We start from the raw sequence: 23,428 nt of genomic DNA, 5'->3' as shown, positions 1-23,428 counted from the left end.
AAATATCTATGTGCCCCGGGTCACAGGCAATCCACTTCCATCCATCCGACTTTCATCATGTCCTAATCAATTTTTGGCTCATTTCAATAGAAAACAGTGTGTAGCCATTGATAAATAGCAAAATATATGTATGGTCCACTTGACGAGTGGGTAGGGCTGACTTATTCTACTAATCTATTGAACACGTTGGATGTCTCATGCATTTAATAAGTTGGGAATCATCCACTGGATAGACTGGGACCTCTGTTCCAACCGGTCGGACTTGATCTTCTCTGTTTTTTAATTATATCAGTCGACTGGTTGTACAAGTTTCAAGATAGAAGGCCATTTGATTTTGGAAGGGCCCAACAGGATGTTCATGTGAAACTCACTTTGACCATTAGATGTATAATCTCACTTTAGACATAGGTCATTAGGGTGACTTGTTCTTCCAATGGGCCACACCTAAGAAAAATGTTCGGAGAGATGCATCCACCGTTATTTTTTTACATGTCCTACCGTCTAGAGAGATGTCCACCCTTAATTTTAACATGACCTATGGTGATGATAATATAAAAATCCACTCCAATCATTAAATGCCACACCATAACTCATGCCTGGGTCTAAAAATCGACTCATCCGTGATTCAAACGGGTCACACCAAGAGAAATAATTTGGTGGGCGAGTGTTGCCATCTACATTGTTTCCAATCATGTGCTCAACTTAATCACAGATGAGGTTGATTTTTGAGCCCTATACTTAAAATAAGGCGAGGCACTTGATGGTCAGGGTGGATTTCACATAAGCATCATGGTGGGAACTACTCGAAACGACGACCATTTGGACTGAACATGGCCATTCAGAAAGCTAACAGAAGGTAGTGCAATGATAATAAGGTAGCTTTTTAAAAAAGGTACCTAAATAAATTCAGGTAGTTTATTTTTTTCAGTTCCCTTTTTTTAACAATAGAAGTTTAAAATAAGAGATGTAGTTATATCTTATTTCTCTTTTCAAACGCTAGCCATCGATGACTGGGACGTGGAATGAACCGGTCAGGTTCGCGGTAGGTTACGTTTGCTTTCTGAGCCATGTGGGTTGAACTTTCATAATACCCACCTTGTCCATCTCGCATGCTGCTTCATTTCACTATGTAACCCAATCCTCAGGTGGGCAATATCATAGTTGAGATGGGATGCCCACCATTATTTTTGTACAGGGCCCACATGGTGTTTATATGCCATCCCATCCATTCATCCAGGTGTCTCGTCATAAAGAAAGAATTATCCAAAAGTCAAAAGTATTTGGAAACATAGGTAGGCTATATTATGTGAATTTAGAAGTTTTAATATAGTTTTATCCGATGGCCCACTTAAGAGTTGAATCAGCTTCATCTTTGGGAAAAATGGGCAAACACCTGATGGATGAGGGGGATTTGGACGTGGATTAGGTGGTGTTCCTAACATGGATGTGCTGGACACTGTGGGGCCCAACGGGACGTGTGTTTTATGTCCACACGGTCCATCTGTTTTTACAGCTTATTTTAAGGCATGAACCTAAAAGTAAAGTAGATCCAAAGCTTAAGTGGACCACACCATGAGAAATAGTGGGGAAAATGACACCCTCGGTTGAAACTTTTCTAGGGCTCACCGTAACTTTATTTGCCATCCAACTCGTTGATAAAGTCACAAAGACCTGAATGAAGGGAAAACATAAATATCAGCTGGATCCAAAACTTCTGGTGCCCCCGGAATATTTTCAATAGCTCAATCCCCATTGTTTCCTATGGTGTGGTCCGCCTGAAATTTTTATCTGCCTCTTTTTTAATTTTTTTACCATGTCCTAAAATAAGCTGGCAAAATGGTTGTACAGCGAACATACAACGTGGTGGGGCAGCAGCGCTTTGACTCCGGCCAGCAGGCCGAGGTCGGGTCACCAGCCAAACCGCGTCCGAGAAAAAGAGCCGCTCGTTCCATTTCTGCCTTCCACGTGTCAGGCTGATGAGTATATGAGGAACGTACAAACGGTAGATGTCCACACTGGATGAACCCTTTTAAAAATATTCACCGCAAAATGTTGTAGCCCTACCCCACGTCTCTAGCCCCGAACGGGCAATTATGGGGGTGAGCTCACTGTGATGTATCTGTTTATCCGCCCCGTCCATCCTTTCTCTTAGATCATTCTAAGGTAGGAGTAGAGCTGTACACGAGCAGAGTAAGCTCGATTACTTGCTCGACTTGACTCGGAATTACTCAACTCGGCTTGACTCGGAATTACTTGACTCGACTCGGCATGAGTTTGAGTCGAGCATGAGCATGAGTTTGATACTCGTTTTGATTACAAGTAGAGTACGAGCTAGTCAATACTCGACTCGTACTGTATAGTGTTGATTTATTATTATTAATTTTTTGTATAAATTGTTAATATATCTCAGAAATTGATATCATATATTGCTAATATATGTCAAAAATTGTTAATATATGTTAATGTAGCTAATATATGTTAATAAAGAAATTGTTAATATGTTAATATATGTCAGAAATTCTTAATATGTTAATATAATTAATATATGTTAAGATTGTTAATATATGTTAATACAACTAATATATGTTAAATATTTTGTTTGAAAACCCTGCTCGAATTGGGCTCAAATTCGGACTCGGACTCGAAAACTCGAACTCGACTCGGCTCGATTTCTGCTCGTACTCGGCTCGTACTCGGACGAGTAGAGCACAAGCAGGGAATCCATGCTCGATGCCCGAGCAGAGCCGAGTACGAGTAGGACTCGGGCAGTGCGAGCCGAGCATGAGTTGGGTAATACTCAGCTCGGCTCGACTTGACTCGTGTACAACTCTAGGTAGAGGCATAAAAATGAGGCTTGGGTTGTATTAAACGCACAAAGCATTAAATCCCAGTTGCATTAAATGTTAGAGTAATATGTGGTGTGGTCCACTTGAGCGTTGGTTCTGCTTATGTTTGTGCTCATGCATTAAAATGATACGAGAAAAAGAAAGGAAATCATGGATAAGTTGATACATCACAGTGGGCCCATCCATAGAACTACCCTTTGGGCTAGAGACTGATGGGACAGGACACAATCCACATCCTAATTCTATCATAGCAAATGAGAAAATGACACATGCCATTGTAAGGGAAATATATAACTTGCGGAAAGTTTTTTGAAGATATTGGAACACTTTTCATGAACTTACAGTTGGCAGGATGGAGAGATGTGGAGAGCGGATGATGTGGAAGTAGATTGTAGCCGAGAAATCTGGAGACTGGTATAAGTGGAAAGTGGTCGAACGGCCAAGAAGTTCAAACTATAGAGAGTAGTCGAGCGAAAAGAGGAGTGTGATTGAGAAGAGGCAGAAGGCGGTTGAGCAGGAAACGAATGGTCCGAAAAATCTGAAGAGAAAGAAGTATAAAAAAGATCAACATGGCGGCAATGATTCAATTGCCATAACCAATGAAGTAAGGAAGAGATTGAAGTATCTAGAAGGTTGACATTGTGGCTCCTCAGCTATCATAATTGTTGAATTGAAGAAGAGAAATGCTAAATGAGCAGTTGCAAAAGGAATTTATAAATATTACGAAGATTAGCAACAATCCAATAAAATACAACATACAATTCAATCAAAACAAATCTATCTTTTATCTCAGTTTATCTTAGAAATAGCAATAATCTAGTAGTGATAATTTTTAGTGATAGTTCTTAGTTGTAATCTAGGTTTAGGTTCTTACATTGGACTTGAACCTTATCCAATATCAAGTAGTTCTTTCAAAAGACACATTCTTACAATCCACCCTAGTGTCGATTGTGAGTTTTTCCTTTTATCTGATTACACTAGTGTATTAAAGGGTTATTTCTTGTGAAAGTCAAAGTGCAACTCACTTTGGGAGAAAAAATCTTACCCTTAGATTATTGCCTGATCATTACAAAATTCTGCAAGTGGTTGAGTAGGTGACCAATCTTCTCAAATTTTGATCATATATATACACTGCTATTGGACTTGTCTGCTTATTATAATACTTGGGGTCAAAATTGATAAGTTTGAATTGAGCGGCTATATTGATTTTAAAATGCTCGCAGAGACCACATGTTACAGAAAACAAATTGAGTGCCAACACAAATTGATGATACTAAACATAAGATTGGTGGCCTATAAATAAAATAGTAGATTTTCATGACTTGGCTACCACCCTAGACCAACAACGTGGGTGGGACCCTGACCGTAGGGCTAGGGGTGTACATCGAGTCAAACCGAGTTGACTTGGCCTCAACTGGGCTCGGTCACCAAGCACACCCAGCTCGAACTCGGCTCGGCTCGATGACCGAGCCAGCATCTCCAGCTCGGCTCGGTCAGCAATTGGACTAGTTCGAGCCAAGTTAGCATGCAAATATGCTAAAATCAATAATGCAGATTTTGGTTCATAGAGGGCCAGTGGCTTGTGGCTTACCGACGGTCTGACTCGAACTGGCGAGTCGCGGCAGGGGCAGGGGCGATTGGGCTTGCGGCTTACCAGCGGTTGGACTCGGACTGGCGAGTTGCAGCAGTGGTAGGGGCAACCGGGCAAGGGAGTTGTCGCTGGATAGTAGATGTAGCGACCAAACAGGGGAGTTGCCGCTGGATAGTAGATGTGGCGACCGGATAGAGGAGTTAGGGACTTAGGGTTTAGGGAAATGGTCGGACAACGGCCATGCGGGTAAGGGAGGAGGGAGAGAGTAGAGAGATTGGACGACGACCATGTGGGTAAGGGAGGAGGGAGAGAGTAGAGAGAGAGAGAGGGAGGAAGGGAGGGTTAGCCGGTTAGGGTGAGAGAGAGGGAGGACGGTTAGGGTTCGTGCGGGTAAGGAATGCTAGGAGGTTTTTTTTTTTTTTGAAGTAGGATTTTTGTTCTTTTTGAAGGGTATATATACCCTGCACCGAGCTGAGTCAAATCGAGTCGAGTCGAGTCGAGTTTGAGCTGGATTCGATCCGAGTTGAGTCCAGCTGGGGCAAGCTCTAACTCGTTTCCGAGCTCCAAAAATGAGCTCGACTCAGTTCAAACTCAGCTCAGATCCGAGTCAAGTCGAGCTTTTTTGAGTCGAGCCGAGCGAGCTAGCCGAGCTGGCTCTCGGTTCATGTACACCCCTACGTAGGGCCCACTTCAATGTGTGCATTGTATATCCACGGTGTCCATTTGTTTTGCCAACTTATTCAAGGACATGGTCCCTGAAAATAGATCCAATTTTCAGGTGGACCACACCATAGGAAACAATGGTCATTGAACGCCCATCATTAAAAACTTTATAAGGTCCATTGTAATGTTTATTAGCCATCTAACCCATTGATAAGGTCACACGGAACTGGATGAAGGTAAAAGATAATATCATCTTGATCCAAAACTTTTGTGGCCCACATAAGGCTTTTAATTGTCAATAACCACCGCTTTCCTGTCGTATAGTCTACTTGAAATTTGTATGTGCTTCATTCACCGGCTTATTTCTTAAGATAAGTTGGCAAAACAATGGATGAGTGGATATACAATTCATATAGCGAGGTGGGCATTACTGTCAATCCTACTAACCTCGCTCTTTGGGGGATCGCCTACTGCAAGTAGGGACGTGGCTACTGGCAGTGCTTTGTGGGCTCATCAGAATATATGTCCTATTTATTTTATCCATCCATTTTTCTAGATTATTTTATTGCATGAGCTCAAAAATGAGGCAGATCTCTCGTATGGATCATGTCACAGGAAAGAGTGGTGATTGAATACTCACCGTTAAAAGCTTCTTAAGGACAACAAAAGTTTTGGATTAAGCTGATATTTGTGTTTTCTCTTCATCCATCCAGGTGTGGTGATATAATCCACAGGTTGGATGACAAATAAACATTACAGTGCAACTCAGGAGGTTTTTAATGGTGGGCATTCAATCTCCATTGTTTTCTTTTTCTTATGGTGTAGTTCACTCCAGATTTTGATCTCCCTCGTTTTTGGGCTCATGTTATATAATGATCTTGGAAAAGTAGATGGACGGCTGGGATAAAACACACATATATTATGTGGGGCCCACAGAGCACTGTCAGTAGCCACCTCGCTACTTACCCTCTCAGTGCGCAATTCGCGTCGGGTTCTGGGGTGGCAGCCAAGTCGAACGGTGGAATGCTGTGATTGTACAATTTATGGGAGTGGATTAGATGTTACCCTTGGTGAATGTGTTGTGTCCAAGTCGTCCATCCCTTACATTTTAGGACGTTATCCAAAATTTTAAGCAGATCCAAATCTCTGGTGGGCCACACAATTGGAAATGTGGTGAATGGCTTTACCAAGCTGATCTTTGTATTTTTACTTCATCCAGCTCTGTTTAACCTTATCAACGGGTTGGATGGCAAATAAACACTACGGATCTCCTTACGGTGGGCCATGAGAAGTTTTTAACGGTGTTCGTTCAATAACCACTATTTCTGCGGTGTGATTCACCTAATGTTTGGGACCACGTCCTAAAATGGCCTGAAAAAACGGATGGATGGCGTGGATATACAACACATCATCAAGGTGGGTCCCACGGTACGGATAATACCCACTAAGGTGTTAACCGGGTAACCCCTAATCCACTCCCACCATTTTTAGTATGTTTACGAATCATGAACCATCCAAGGCAGCTAAGCGGTCCCGATCCAATGTCTTCTCTGCCACGTTTTATGCTCTGCTCCATAGTATCACGGTAGGAAAGTCTCTATCATACCGTTTCCTTTTTCCATCGTCCTTTTGGTTTTAAACGCGTAAAAGGCTCCTTCCCTCCTTCCTGCGTCTCTTCCTCCTTGCTCTCTCTTCTTGGCTAAGCAACAAAAGCAGTGGTAAACTTACGATTGATGGCCTATAACTGGACGGTTGGATGAAAAATAGTAAACAATAGAGTTTCGGCTAGAATGCTAGGATTGTACTATTTAATGGGTTTACCAATCATGAACCATTCATGGCAGAGCCCATTAAGTGGGCGGTCCAGATCCAATGTCTTGCGTGACACGCCTATGCTTTGTTCCATCATGTGGGTAGGAAAGACCCTATCATTTCATTTCCTTTTACTTGGTCATTGTGGTTTCGAATGCGTAAAAAGCTCCCTCTCTGCCTTCCTCCCTTCTTCCTTCCTTTCGCTCTCATTGCTTCTTGAATAAGCAACAAAAGCAGGGGTAAACGTCACAACCTCGACCTCTCTCTACCACCTTCTTGCTATTTATACCTTTTCCTCAATCCTCGCTTCTTCACCTCTCTCTCTCTCTCTCTCTCTCTCTCTCTCTCTCATTGTTGCTTGGCTAAGTAACAAAAGCTCTCTCTCTCTCTCATTGTTGCTTGGCTAAGTAACAAAAGCTCTCTCTCTCTCTCTCTCTCTCTCTCTCATTGTTGCTTGGCTAAGTAACAAAAGCTCTCTCTCTCTCTCTCTCTCTCTCTCTCTCTCTCAGAGTAATTACTTTCGTGGTTAGTAAAAAACTCTTCTTCTTATTTGTATGTACGCCCAAATTTAAGGCATCGCTGTTTACATTTTACATTTGAAAAGAGTTTTAAGTATAAGCTGTTTACCTGACATTTTATCACTTTAAATATATTTTTAAAATTTTTATCCCATCAAAGCATGCATATAATTATTGGATTGAATGTCCTCCACTCATTACAGTGGGCCCCAAATGCGATTGAATGTTTTTAATAGGTAACATCCTTTCCTCCCTCTTGTGTGGTTCATTGATAATCAATCAAACTGTTCTCTTGAGCTCACAGGAGAACTCTACGGGAAACACATAATGTACAAATTAGATATACCACACATATTACGGTAGGCCTCGCACATTAGGAGTGAGTGGGTATCAATTATGGTGTTTTATTATGTTTAATGTCTTTTCATATGTAAAAACCTTACTTCAATATGAAGTTTAGAGGCATACAAACGACCTAAGTATCAAAACGCAGGATGAACGTGATAAAGTCGGTCATCGTCTTCTTCAAGGATAACTACTCCAAACTCGCTAAGCTTCTCTGGACTCTTTATGGATACTTCTTCAATTCAGGAGGGAAAAAAAAAAACAAAGAAAATAAAAAATAAATTCTACGAAATTCATAATTTGATTGATGAACGAAATAAACAAGTTTACAACCTTTTAAATAAGGATACTAAGTCATGACAGAAGTTACAGAATCAAACTACAACTAAAACTCTTATAAATCATGACTTATTATAAATAGTAAATTTACTATGTATAGCACGTCATAATGTCTACTAGTGTGCATGGTTTTCGACCAAAACTAGTAAGTGTCCTAGTTGGCCGAACCATGATGTTCTCCTAATTATTGTAAGCAATTTTCATGTTGGGCACAACTCTTTAAACCCAATGGATGAAGTTATACTGAAACTAAAACTTACTAGAAACGGTAAAAATGAAAATAAAGCAGGATTTTGACTGTTTGAATGGTATTTCGCAAATTCAGCGTGGACAACCCGGCATAGCAGGTGGTTACAGTAGCTTATTCTACCTAAAATAATATATGGTACATTCGATAGCTCATTCCAATTTGTGAGATATGATGGTCCATATTACTTCCGCTTTTGATTGGGCCTTTTCTAATCCATCTTGGCCATGTAACTGTCCAAGACCTGCTCTACATTACAAACTTAGAAATAGTTAGTGCATGTTTCCACGTGCACGGTGATTGAGTTACGGCCATCGTGACATTTGTGTAAGAAAAGGTGTTACAGTGCCACAAGTTGTGGCATTGAAATGTAGGTGATAAGATCACTATTTACTTTGATGTATGCTACAGTACATCTCAGCACCAATTGGAATTGTTTACGTCGGGACCGTAGTCTTGGATCTGGGGTCAGTCGCAATGATCCAAACCATCTATGTATCAGGCCTCACGTGGACTGCAGGAAAATAAAATTAAAAATCATGATGGCATCAACTGCTCACAAAATAATGACGGTCCACACTAAAAGATGAAAGTTAACTAATCAAACGATTGAATTATTCCAATCCAAATGCATTTTTGGGGGACGCGGTTTGACTAGTGAGGCTGCCGTTAGCCAGGTGGCTAGTGGTAGGTGCTCCGTGAGCCCCACCATGATGGATGTGTTTTATCTACGCCGTCCATCCATTTTTTAGATCATTTTAGGGATTGATCAAGAAAATAAGGTAGAGATAAATTCAGGTGGACCACACCACATGAAAACAGTATTGATTGAATGTCCACCATTAAAAACCTCCTAGGGCCCTGTTGATTAGGTCTTACAGACCTGGACGAGGGAAAAAACAAATATCAGTTTGATCCAAAAACTTTTGTGGCCCCCAAGAAGATTTTAATGGTGGAAATTCAATCAACAATATTTCCTGCGATGTGGTCCATTTAAGATTTGGATCTAACTCATTTTTAGGCTCATGCCATAAAATCATCTCGGAAAATGGATGGGCGGCGTGGATGAAACACATATATCACGGTGGGGCCCATAGAGCACCGACCACTAGGCATTGGCTAGTGGCAGGTTCACTGGCCAATCCGCGTCCATTTTTGGGTATCCCCCATCTACGTTGAGGCCCATCATACAAAGAGGTTCGGATCCGATCTCAGATCCAACAACAACAGTCGCTGCATAAAAACAGCAATACGTCTGTCTACGTGCAAACTTCATTCTTGCGTACTCACAAGTCACAGCGCGCACCGTACCGAAACGGTTGGCCTCTCGTCACTAAATCAAAGCGCGGGAATTCCTTTCCGAACGTTAAAGAGAACTCAAAAACCGCGTCTCTCTCTCGCTCTCTCTCTGAAGTCACAATCTTTATTCCAAAATCTTGAAATTCCCATCACTCTTTCAAGAAACCTCATTTTCCAATCCAATCTTCTTGCTCTCATCTCCAAATTCTCAAAACCCCAGCTCCAACCCTTCCCATACCCTTTGCAGGTCTGCAGGGCCGATCACGGATCTCAAATCGATCATGGCCGCTCACTCTCTCCCTCCATCCGTGGAGGCTATGCTACACAGAATCTGCCAAGAACACTCACTGCCTCTGCCCGAACCCATGGCTCTGGAAAAGCTCTATTTGCTCGGAGAAGGGCCGTCTTTGGATATTCTACAGGAGATCTTGAAGTCTCCGGATATTAATAATCTGACTGCGTTAATCATCCACATGGTGGAAAAGGAGTTTCAGACAGAAACCGCTAAAGAGAGTGTTTCCTCTCCAGGCCTGCAGAATTCGTGTTCCGGATCTCAGCAATGTAACAGTAAGATCATTATATAATTTATGCTTATTTATTTATTCTGTTGAATGTGGCTCTGGAATAGGAGACATGTCGAGGCAATGCTACTTGTGGTTATGGGTACAAAGATGTTGCATTTGTGTGACACTCTGGTCAGTCATCATCACCGCTCCATCATATGCTTCTTGGCCTAAAAATCATTCACTGTCAGCTCATCCCGCGGGCCAGGCTTATGTTGAGAGTGGACATTTTGCGTGATGTTTTGAGATGTCCATGCTTTTGTCTATGTATGGCTAACCTGCTAGGGGAATGACTTGATTTTTGAGCCTGGTACAACAATTGTGGGGCCATCATGATGAATGGCTGAAATTTTGCACATGTTGATCACTCCGGCATGGGTGTCTGCTGGGACTCCTGGAATAATATCCCCAATCAGGTTAGAGTTTTGAGGAATCCTACTGGTTGCCTCCTTGTATCCTACCATGGATATGCCCTGACCTGAAAATTGGACAGTCTGATGACCCTAATCACGAGATTTGGAAGAAAATAAATGGTAAAAAAAATTTGGCCGATTGTCTGCATTCAGTGCTCAAATCCAATGGCAAGATCTGTCTGATTGATCTTATTTTCATGCCAGGGCATTTCTATGTGCGGTCCCAACTGGCAAGAGTCCTGGACTCACACACGTGTCATGTGTTCCAGTAGGGGGCAGGGGGCAGAAAGTACGTATGAGTAGGAAAGAGATTAGGTTTCGCATTCGACAGTTTTATTTTTATTTTTTGGGAAAATTTGAAAATTTTTATGGACGTCGATGTGGCTTACTATTTCATTAGGTTTGGCTCTGTTTTGACCTTATGAATTCTTTGAATTTTACCCTTACATTTTACAATGTCTAGAGCATAATTCAAGATTGGTTTCTCTTTTAGGGTTTTAGTAAAAGATGCTTTGCTGTAATCTTTTAGGTTTCAATTATGATTCGCTGGATGGCTGAAAGTTTGGATTTGTTTCAAGTTGTGTTTGGTTTGGATATGGAGTTTCTGATGCATCTTTTGGTTTTAAATTAAGCTAAGTTAGTGTCTATCTCCAATGCAGATGAAGCTATATCGTCTCCAGTGAGTGGTAAAATGGCCAATGCAGATGAAGCTAGCTTGTCTCCAGTGGGTCTGAAAAAGTCCCAGAGACAGACGAGTCCCCATCTACAGGCATTGGGAGAACTTGAATTCAGGAAGGCATTTTTGATATTAAGCTATATTGGGAAGTGAGTTAATGCCAGTTGTTTTGTAACTGTACTATTATCTTGTTCCTTGGATTTGTGGAATTATATTGTAGAAAGACATTGAGGGAATTGGTTTAAACTTTTTTCCCATTTGTTTGTGTGTGCCCGCACACATGCAGGAATGAGTTAGAAGATTTGTTGTCTATAGATGATCTTGAAAGCCTAAAAAACTTGCCAATGGCCAGTTTTGAGTTAGAACTTTGGGAAGTAGTTGGCCAGAATTGTTTGCCTGAAACAGACAGAAGAAAGGTGATACTTCTTGTTTGATAACTGTCATTATCATTTACATGCTATGTCTTATCCCATTAAGACTGAGAAGTCAGTCTCAGCACTATTAACCTTGTGAGGATGTACATTATGATTTTTGTTTTTGTTGCTAAGTTGTCCATTTCATTGTTCAAGTGAACTTGCTTTGGAAGCTTGTTAAAGTTCCACTTCCTGAAAATGTAAGAGCTCAGGAAGTGGCATTGCAGAGGAAAGGTGTTCTGAAATAAAAGATTCGTCAACATCATCATCATCTAAGCCTGATCCCAACTAATTGAGGTTGGCTACATGAATCCTGTTCTGCCATTCTACTCTATCAAGGGCCATAACTTCAGAGATTTCTTTTCATTAATAGATGCAAGCTTTTTTGAAAGGACATGCAGTCCGTCTTTTTTATGTTGTGTCCTTGTCAATTGGAGCATGGTTCTCCCTCTCTCTCTATCGTTGGGTAATGTTATGTAATATTTCAAGGTAACAATTTTAGTTATATTGTAAATATCTTGCATTTGCATGTTACATTGTCCAAGATGTCAAATAGCTTATTGTTACCGAGTAGGCTCATAGTATGGCAACAAACTCATATATGACAATGGATTTGCAAAAATTGATACATGAAATTGCAAATGCATTTAGAAGAAGTTATAGCATGTATATGAGTGCACCATATTTCTCTTAATTTTTGCTACACTATGAAATGCTACTTTTGCAAATTACTTTGACTGCCTAATGACTTCTTTCTTGTCATGTAGAATATCGATTGGGATTCTGAAAATGCATGTGTGTACCAATGTCATGTGGATCACGATGGAAAATTCACCTTCAAGGTTCGAATAATTTGCTTCTGCTTGTAGCTGTATTTTATGCCATTCAACTCAACCCCCTTCCTCTGCACTTCTTTTTTAACTTCACAGTTTTGTGATGGTGATGATGCATAATCCAAACAATGGTCTCTGAAAACTTCCGTGCCTAGATAATTTTGTTTAATTACAGGGAGACATCTTTCAAACGATGATCCCAAATATTTCTGGCTTCTAAAGAATACAGTTTCAACTTCATGGTTTGGGGTTTTGGATTACCTTTCCATTCTACTAATCTGCCAGTCATATATGTATTGCTTTTTTTCTTTCTTTCTTTTTTCTTGACTTCTGAAATGTTGATGGTCCTCTGAAAGGTCCTTGAAAACTGCTCCCTAGATAATGCCTTAGGAGCGATTAGGAGTGGTCTGTAACTAGTTTGAAGCAGTTGCTACTGCTTACACAGCTCTACAGAGTAGGTACTTCTCAGCTATCCTAGAAACCTGGTCTGTCTCAATGAACAGCCTGGTTCGGTCTACTCAAAGCCTGTCAGGTCAACAGGAGGGTATAGGTATTTTAATGATATTAAAATATTGTGTACAAAGTTCAAGCAATAATAAATGGATGTCAAAAAATGGGAAAAGTTATGCTCAATTAGATATTGTATTACAAAACTAAACAAGCACGAAATACATATATCATTAGAATATGTAATTTTATTTTTTTTCCATTTAACTCTATCAAATGGAATTTAGGAAATGACGGAAACAAAAATGTTACTTGACTCAAAATTCAACCAACTTGCATCGAATCCCGAGTTTTATAGTGAATCTTTTTAGTGAAAAATGGTGGATGTCTGGCATGTGCTTTAAAACATGTCAACCAAAGAATTTAATTTGCTTTTCTTCAAAGTTGGATTTATTCATAACTCAAACTCCATGTAACTGAAGGTAATTTTTGAGTAGCACTTGAGAATTTATGATATTGCAGGTGGTTTGGGACATTGCAGTTTCAAAAGGCAACTGTACCCTTCTTATAGTGTCTTTCGGATTTTCAAGTGATATTCTTGTAAACTGTGTAAGAAGCCATGCCAAATCACCAATTCCTTGGTAGAAAATGGTTGCATGATGATTTCATTGTCTACTTTGGATGGACCATTGTATTATAATCTAAGCATTCAAATCATAATGGTCAGATGGTTCTTTATGTATCAAGTTGATTCTTACATAATTATAGTTAGAAGGAAATACCAAATTAGTTGGATTTTTCTCATCTGTATATCTGTATTCTTGTTAGATTATAGATTATTGCCAAAAAAAAAAGAAAAAGAAAAGAAAAGAAAGGAAAACTGTGTTTACCATTTTATCAACCACAGTCCAACTTATTTAATGTTTTTGTTACATTAAATAACATGCTTAACCTTTCCAGGGCCCATATCTGCAAAATACAAGAACTCACCTACAAAGGGTGTTAGGAGATGACAACGTCCTAATTGTCAGGTTTGGAGATTTGGATGAAAGCGGACCTGCTCCTAGTGTCGATGATCGTAATGCTTTGTATCATCGTGTTGCAAAAGAAGGTATTCTTGTGGGTTTGCGCCGTTATCATTTTTTTGGTAAGTCACATTGTTCTGTTCTCTTGTTTTGTAACATTACTTAGACATTTAATTCATGTTTTATTCCTTGATTCCCATTGATCTTTGTTGCTGAAAGCACATTACAAATTAGCATCAATTCCAGGTTGACTGCACATACTTTGTTCCCCTTTGTTTTCTTGCATTGGGAGACAACTAAACATATTCTAACTTCCAAGCTTTAATTTAAGGTTTTTGAACAAAAACACTGCTATGAGTTGTTATTAGGTTCTATGAGTTGATATTGGGTTCTTGCTCTCAATTGCTATATTTCTTTTTCCTAAAAAGATAAGTACTATTGTAATAGCCAGCCCATAATAGCTGGGAGATGATGATGATGATTGTAAAATCAGAAAATCAATGGAGTCTGAGTTAATTACTTGGGCAAAAAATGCCAAAAGAGTTAAAATTGCTGTAAGAAGTTATAATTTCTTCATCTTGTAATATGCTTCACAATGCAATCAGATATCCTTCCCTCAATATTCACCCAAGGATATGACGAGTTTCGTGTAATATGGGGAAGAAGCACGAAGGGGGCAGCCTTTTTTTACTCAAGCCAACTAATGAAGTACAGTGGGTCACCCCTGATCCTAATTTCCTTCCATGGAATCAATCACTGTTCAATGAGAATTTGTAAAATGAGCGACTCTTATCATATGTTGACAGGATTCCGGTTGGGTTTAAAAAGCAAGGATCACTTATCTTGCTTCATCTGAGAACGAGTGCCCAATTCCAATACACCCTCAGTTTAGTGGCTGTTCTATGGGTTGGCTTTGACACCATGAAAGCTTTGGGGATTCTCCACACTGAGAATTTATTAACTAATGAATTTACGTTACAATGACATCTACAAATACTATTGGGATGTATTTTCAGTGATCCTTGATTCTTCAATTCTGTTGAATTCCTGCATAGTGTGTTATTTTTTACTCTTAAGAATGCAAACATGCTGCACTTATGCATTACTATTATGGATCAGTTTTCAAAGATGGAGGCAAGGCGGTTAAGAAGAAAAGTTCAACTTCTTCATCTGTGAAGTGTTATTTTGTTTGCACAGAGTCTGATGCCACTTTGGATGAGAAAAGGCCTAATATTTTGTTTGGTAAATCGATTCATGAAGCACGGTGTTTGTTTATGCATATACATACAGTTCCTAACATGGCTAAATATATGGCAAGGTTGGTAAATCATAATCTTTATCCCTCATTTGGAAGCTATGCATATACTTTTTTGTTGTTTGAGAACATCATGTGAAGTGGGAATGCAGGTTTAATCTGATTTTGTCCGACACTACTAAGCTAGATATAGATTTTGGGTCTGTGCATATTCAACGTATTGAAGACATACCTTGCTTGGTACAAACATTCACCTTTTCTCTGCTGTTAATTTTTGTGCTTGCTTATATTGTACTCTCTCCTTTTTAGAAGTTTGTATTACCAGTCTACTCTATGAATGACAAAATAATTCATTACACTTTGAAGGATGAGGAAGGTAAGGCCGTTTATAAAGAAGATGGTGAACCTTCTATACATACGGATGGAACTGGTTTTATATCTGAAGACTTGGCTGTGAAATGTCTGAGGACGGTACGTAAAGGAAATTATTTTATTTGTGGAAATCTTGAGATTTTTTATCTTCTCTTTCTTTTAGTCAATAATTTGCAGTGCAACAATCTCAACTTTATGCTACTCGATAATAAGAATTTTCTGAGGCCATCTAAAGATTTATCTCACCTATGTTTCTTTATTATGTAACATTTGCACAAGTTATCATGAGGCACTTTGTTTTTTATTTTTCTTTTTCCCTCTTTCTATTTGCTTACTAAATCCAATTAAATTTTCTTTAAGTGTCAGACATGAGGCACATTTTTATGGCATCACCATGACATTTTGTCCATCCTGTGTCTCCAAGGTTGGCATGACAGTCCCAAAATTTCTCTTTTTGAGGTTTGGCCTTTGCGCTCACCATCTTTGGGGCAAGCAAGTCACTTTTTTTGAGCAACTTTACTCCCTAAACATTCCATTGACCTGAATTGACCCCTTGTTGACCATCATTAAAGATGGTTACTAAAGGCCACCTTTGTTGGCTTGTTGTTTAATTTGGACTACATCAAGTATACATGCTTTGTGTAACTTGGACATGAGTGCCAATGTTGGAAATGGACATCAGGGAACTTGGAACATCTTTGACACTTTGTACTCATGCCCATATAGGCAATATTGTGAAAATGTATAGTTAAATGAAATTTTGGTTATGAAATGCATATGAAGTGAAAATCTTTTTCATAATCAAAGATACATTAGAACTTGATGGGGACATCACGCGCACAGGCACGCCCCCCTACGCATGTACGCAAGGAGGAGGGCCCCACCATTGATCTATATCGATGACAACGTCTAAGGGGGACCCCTTAGCTAGAGGACTGTGTTTTGGTTCCTTGGAGTGGACCCAATCGTCATGTGAATCCCACCATGGGATCTCATGATCGTGGTCCACTATTCGAGATGATCTAGTACTTTGAGTTTTGGTTATTATTGTTGTTAGGAACGTCATGGACGGTTTAGATTGCTTTGATTAGTTGTTATTTGTGATTACTTCGTCTCTAAGTCATAGGATGCGCACATGGCGCGGCTTTTTGGGGTATAGGGTTTTCTTATAAATAGGCACCCCTTGTAGGGTTTTTTCTTATTGATGATTGGAATAAAATTTCTGCATTCTCCTGCTTCCTTCTGAGTTGTGAAAACCTAATTGGGTACGAAACCTTCCCTTCTTCGAAGGGCTATTACCGTGGTGCGAAGCAATACCCATCCCAAACCGCCCCCATCTCCTACCATCCATATTCACCTTTTCCTACAGTCATCCAACCCTCGAATCCATCATGATTTTGCTGCCAACCCTCGTCTACAACAGATTTTTAGAATCTGTCCTTGTAGGAGGGTTGAAACTTTGACGGAGCACCACACACGGACCGGATGTCGAATCAGGCTGAAATTTGGTGGGTGTGTGGCCCACCCCTGGCCGACTAGACCCAAGGTGGCGTTTTTGGGGTTCATGGGCCCCACACACGTGCGGACAGCCATCAATGCACATGCATTAAGCCCTACACGCTGTCCATACGTGCGGACTGGTGACTGGTGTTCTCTCTCCTCTCTTTCACTCCTCTCTCATCTGATTTCCGTAACCCTAACCCTAGATTGTCCTAAATCCCCAATTTCTATTCCCTTTTCTTCAACCCTAGCGTTTCTCGAATTGAACCTGTGAATCCCTTGGATTGGGGAAATATTTATGTGCATGTGTGGATGAATTTACTCTCCTTTGAGCATTGTTTAGTCTATAATTTTAATTGATCCAGCCCTAGCATGTGTAGGCCTGGACCCGCATAGATTCCCTTTGCTAAGTGCTTGACGTTATGTGGGATGTGGAATTTTGTGTGATTGTTTCTGAACTAGTGTGATCTAAAGCCTGGAATCTCGCATATCATATTTAAATTTTCATGTCCTGCATCAGAACTATATAAGTAAATATATACACTTCTAAACAAGGTGTTCCATAATAGTAATGGTGGCTGTAATGGCCACCACTGTTACTGTTATGAGCCGTTACGGCCCTTTTTTCTTTAGGAAAAAAAATATATTTATGGACTATTACAGGGCCGTTATGAGCCCAGTACAGTCCGTTACGGGGTTGATAGCGCTGCTATGGCACGTTTTTCTGTAACAGCCGTTACAGCTGTTTCAGTCTTGTAACGCATGATGGTTACGACCGTTACGTAGCCGATTTTGAATACTTTGCTGCTAAAATACATGATTAAAAGTTGAATTAAGGTTTTTTCCTTGTAGATATGTTGACTTATGTTAGGTAGATGCTTGAGACGACTATTTTTTTTTAAAATGGTTGTGCTTGTTCTGTGTAATATATTGAGGAATCTAGTTAGCATTTCTAAAGAGGAACTATAGGCAGGGTTCCAAATATCCATATTGTCCAAATGATGTAAGCACATTGGTAAATGTAGATACCTGAAACAGTGGAGTGTATACTGACAATGGCTTTAAATTTTAAAAAAGAAGAAGAAGAAGAAAGATACCTGAAACAGGAGTGAGATGGTCTAATAAAAAATTTGTGGTCGATATGCATATAAAGGCTGATTTTCCAATTATTATTTTTATTTGTGTCTCATTTCTCCTTTTTTTTGGGATTTTATGGGAGTGCTTCTGGTTAGCTGGTGAACGAAAGGAAAGATTTGTTTCAGGATATTTGAAAAGACTTTGTTACAAAGGTTGGCCAAGTGGACGCTTATGTTGGTTTTTATAGGAATTGTCTACTTGCAAGATACTTGGGATTCCATTATATGTTGGGAGACTTAGAGTTGATATATTTGAAGAGTTATCGGCTAGAATAAAGGGTAAGGTTGCTTGTTGGAAAGGTAAGCTCCATCACCTGAGGAAAAGATTACCCTCACAAAGCATGTTTTGAGTAAGCATCCTGTTACATATCCTCTCGGCTATGCCAATTCCAAAATTGGCGAGGACTCAAATGGGAAGTATTGTCTCAAACTTTCTTTGGGGGATGATGAATGAAATCAGAAGCATCACTAGGTAGGATGGGATAGGTCTTGTTTGCTAGTTCAAGATGGGTTTGGGTATTACAAAATATCAGGATGTGAACAGGGCTAGCAGATTGAAGATGCCGCGATGGCATTATATGGTGAAAAGCCATGTTGATTTCATATTAAGCAAACATGTTGATAGATAATTTGTCTAGTACTAATCGGTTATGAGGTTCTCAAACTTGGAGTAAAATGCTTGCAATCGTAGTGAATTTTTTTGGGGTTTTTAAGTGGCTAGTTGGCTGAGGAAACGTAAGCTTCTGGATCATAGATTCATAGTCCAACCAATGATGATTTTGTTCCTCAGGATAGGATTGATAATCATGATATTTGCTCATCAAAGAAGCTTTCTACCCTGATGGTCTGTGGAAAGTGGAGTTGTTATCTAGTAATTCTCTCATGGGTTTAGTCCATGATCTAATACAATCTAATATTAAAATCAATGATGTTCTTGATAGGCTGATTTGGTCGTTAAGAGCTCAAGGAAACTTCACTGTGAAATCAACATGGAATTGATGGAGATTATAGGTCAAGAGTGGTGTGCCATAAATGGGTTTGGAGTAATGAAATTCATTCTAAGTTATCAATTTTCTCTTAGAAATCTTTCCCCAAGGTAGAATTCCAGTTGACAACTGAAAGGTGGCCTGGATGGGTGGGCCTGCAGGATTCGATGGTCTACACAATCTCCAGACCTTTGCACAAACCTAAAGATGGACAGTAAACATCCAAAGGTCCGTGTAATCACTACAGGAGCAGAGAGGATCTTGTCACATATCTGATTCTACAGTTGAGGTAGCCCTCAAAGAACGATTAGTGGCTTAGATCGTCTAAAGGCGGGCTGGATTGACAAATGGGTATTATCAACTCTTTTTCTATCTCAGGAATTTCTCTTGAATTTTGGATACTTAGTACTTGGGATCATTTTGGATAAGGCAGAGATTATCCCATCTCATCCGATCGCTTCTTCTTCCCGATCGTATCTATGTTGAATTTGAGATTCAACTTTAACTTTGAATTTCAAATTCGACTCCAAAATATGAATAATAAAGCAGAGAGATTAATTAGAGGGAAACTTATGTGAGACCCACCCACTAGTGATTGCCCACAAGTGGACCCCATGTGCCCATATCCAACAACAACGCTGTACAAGGGCTTTGTGTTTGCTGTAGTCGTAATGATGTTGAAGATGTTAATCACTTGTTTAGTAATAGGGTCCTAGCAAGTAATTTATGGGTTTATTTCAACTTGATAATATTATGTTGTTTGGGACTTCCTTCTCTCTCTCTCTCTCTCTCTCTCTCTCTCTCTCTCTCTCTCTTTCTCATCATACGTGCACCTGTTTTTTAATAAAGATTCCACAAAAAAATAGTTTGTTTTGGATAATAGACATTTCACCATTGTTAATTGCTTGGGAAATATAAAAACAATGAAATCATCTCAAATGTGAGAACAAGATCCAAATCTCGGCTGCAGTTATTAGAAATGTGTTGTTCTGGTTCCAAGATCTTAATAGGAATTGGGATTTGATGAGGATTGCAATTTTCTTAACTAGTTGATACTTTGGTATGATCATTCCATCATGCCGGTTGAGGGGAAAATTTTGTCCTAACCAAATGGTTAAGTCCTAAGCCTGTGGTTCAATTACTAAATGTGAATGGAGCTTCTCGTGGTTATCTGGATAATGGTGGATGTCAAGGTGTTATTAGAAATAGCTAGGGTGAATTCATATTTGCCTTTGCCCACTTCTATGGATTTTGATCAAATATTTAGGTGGAAATCAAAGCTTTTGTATTTGATGGTCATTGGTTATGTATGTCCCTCAATTCAAATGTTCTAGTTTTGGAAAGTGATTCAAAAGTGGTGGCTAAGTATGTCTATTAAATTCTTTCCCTCGTCATATGTGGTATTGGTGGATTCAAGGTTCTATCAAGTGAATTAGGGTGTTGTCTAAATCATGTCTATAGAGAATGTAATGAGGTGGCTGATGACCTGTCTAATATGCATTTGATTTGGAGAAACATATTGCCTTCTCTTCCCTAGGTACAATTCAATAATGTCTATGATGAAAAAATACTTTTGGAAATGATCCATACACGGTGGGCCGACAGTCCAATGGTTTGGATCACTGAACCATGGACCCCATGTGAAGATCTGAGTATATTGTCCATCTCCTTGGGTTGATGATATCATAATTACTCATTAGCTATTACTAAAGCATGTCTTGATATCATTTTTTGTTATCTTTATGTTCCTCCATCTTTTGCTTATTTTTTCGACATATTTTAGTTGAATGCCTTTCTTCCTTTAGAGAAAATTGGATCATGCTGAAGTTGCAGAGAAATCTTCAACATCAACACTACACAAATCTGTCACTAGGGATATGGTATGTACATTATATCTCTGTGCCTTTTTTATTTTTTATTTTTAATGCTAGTTCAAATCTCCTTTATAATCAATTGTTCTTGACTGAACCTTTGTTTTTGTTTCTCTGTCCTCTAGCCTTTACTTATCCAGTTCAGGTTGTTCTACAATGGTTGTGCTGTGAAGGGTACCTTGCTTGTCAATAAAAAGGTACACATGTTATCATTTTGGGATTATTATTATTATTATTTTTTTAATACAGCCACCTCCTTTTTCATCTATGGACTGAAAAAAGCCTACTTTAAAACAATAAGATAAATGAACTGATGCAACAAGGAGTACTAAACACAGAAAACACAAAGGATTTACGTGGTTCCACATTGTGCCTACTCCACGGATGAGCCCCTATCGAAAACACTAAATTTCAAAAGGCTTACAACCCTAATGATATTCTAGCCTCAAAAAACAGAAAAGAGTATCTTGCATAACCGTAATTCAACCCCATAAACAATGCTTATACCCATACATGCAAGCCTTGCAGGCTGTATCTATAACTTTCTCTACATCATTATGCAAAATACAAGACATCTATCACAATAAAAAACCACCTACCTATTTCATATACGGACTGCAAAATACAAGACTTCACAGCTAAACTATTTACAAAAAAACTACCTACCTATTCCACATAGGGACATGCAACTGCTTTTGTTGACTTTAACTGATAGATCGTTAACAGAAATAACCGTTATTTGCCAAAAAGACAGTCTTGCTCCTAATTTACCACAGTTTTCACTTATTTACCCTTTTGCATGGCACAACGTGGCTTTGCATGCATGCCTAGATGTCGGGTAAGCTTGGTGGGGCTCACCCAAATGTTCTTGGGACACACTCCATCCAAAGTGTAGGTGGGCCACATGAGGCATCAATGGTGGGATTTTCAACCACCCTCTATTTCGTGTAGGGTGGGCCCCACAAAGGCATCATTGGTAAGCAATGCCAACACCCACTCTTTTGTGCAGGCCTTCCTTGGGGTCATGAATCTGATGGACGGAGCGGATGTCACAAAAGGAGACTAGGTGGGCCTACGAAGGCATCAACAATGAGCGATGATAAAACCCATTGTTTTGTGGAGGGTGGCCCACCCAAGTGTTGGATCTGCCTACTTTTTGGGCTTTTGGCCTTTCTTGAGGTCATGAATCTGATGGAGGGAGTAGATGTCGCAAAGGGAGACTAGAAAATCCCAGTTGTCAAATGAACAACAATAACAATAAACTTCCACTCTACTTAAAATGGAAAAGTCCAGGTGTAGTTTTCACACCGCCATCTATTGATGGTGGGACCCACGATGTGGATAGCCAAGATTCACCAATGGCACAACCGTAATCTTGCTTTTTCTCTTGTTTTGCCTTCTAAGTTTAAAGAGAACACATTATGGTGGTTGTAGATAATTGTAATGATTTGAACCTTGGATGTAGTGGCTGGAAATACTTCTTTTTTGTTATTAATTACACATTTGTTACTTAAAATTTTTTTTTTTTTTAATTATATGCATTCTAATACATGCTTTTATATCCCCAAGTGGATGGCTGTTAGAGTTAAGAATTTCAGGCAATAGTTTTTTTTTTTTTTTTTTCCTGCTAAATTATTTCTCCAATTATGCTTGGTTATTACCTTTGCTTTGCATGAGTACATCCTCTTAGTGATTTTTCCCACTGTCAATATTTTTCAGCTTCCTCTGAACACCATTCAGATACGACCTTCAATGATAAAAGTAGAGACAGATCCACAGCTTTCAAATGTCCAATCTATCAACTCTCTGGAGATTGTCTCAACAAGGTATACTTGGATACGATGAATTGGGACCCGTAAGTGATTTTATTTTGACCTTCTAATTTGCTTTATTGGATGTGAATTACTAATGGCCCGGAAGAATATCATTAGATCTCTCTGTCACATGCATAATTTTTCTTTTGCCCGCTGAACATATTGGATGGTAGTACGGTCTGATTTAACATTGTTCTACTCCATTCTCTAGGGAACTTCTTCTCCACTTAGATTTCTTATTGCATTAGGTTTCTTGGTCATACGATTATTCATTTTTAATCCTTGAGCTTATGACATGTTGAAATCAATTAATACTTTAAATGGATTCCTGGTATGCCATGGTTAAAATTGGATTTTACTTATGTCTTATTTCTAATATCCATATGTAGTTCTATCCTTGATCATGGGGCATTAGATACTTCCAAACTTCTCTAATGGGTTGTGGTCCTAGTTCTTTGCAGATA

At 39.4% G+C, this 23,428-nt stretch overlaps 1 protein-coding gene across 2 annotated transcripts in view; it reads left to right on the top strand.

Annotated features, from left to right (window-relative positions):
• The first annotated feature begins 9,711 nt into the window (after positions 1-9,711).
• Positions 9,712-23,428, top strand: part of LOC131222953 (probable RNA-dependent RNA polymerase 5) — a 95,916-nt gene continuing 82,199 nt past the window's right edge. Inside the window, exons 1-11 of one of the 2 annotated variants that reach the window (XR_009160245.1) lie at positions 9,712-10,227; positions 11,296-11,461; positions 11,599-11,728; positions 12,493-12,567; positions 13,966-14,152; positions 15,150-15,348; positions 15,438-15,525; positions 15,652-15,756; positions 21,085-21,159; positions 21,276-21,347; positions 22,870-22,976. Coding sequence is in view for 1 of the 2 variants with exons in the window: in XM_058218213.1 (XP_058074196.1) it covers positions 9,942-10,227; positions 11,296-11,461; positions 11,599-11,728 (582 nt within the window). In the remaining variant the exon portion in view is untranslated. The remainder of the gene's footprint in view (positions 10,228-11,295; positions 11,462-11,598; positions 11,729-12,492; positions 12,568-13,965; positions 14,153-15,149; positions 15,349-15,437; positions 15,526-15,651; positions 15,757-21,084; positions 21,160-21,275; positions 21,348-22,869; positions 22,977-23,428) is intronic. The other variant, XM_058218213.1, reaches the window with a different exon arrangement.

Source organism: Magnolia sinica, chromosome 13 (genome assembly GCF_029962835.1).
Source record: "Magnolia sinica isolate HGM2019 chromosome 13, MsV1, whole genome shotgun sequence".
NCBI classification, from domain to species: domain Eukaryota; kingdom Viridiplantae; phylum Streptophyta; class Magnoliopsida; order Magnoliales; family Magnoliaceae; genus Magnolia; species Magnolia sinica.
The sequence above is the reverse complement of the archived record's forward strand: the minus strand, read 5'-3'. Positions and strand labels throughout refer to the sequence as shown.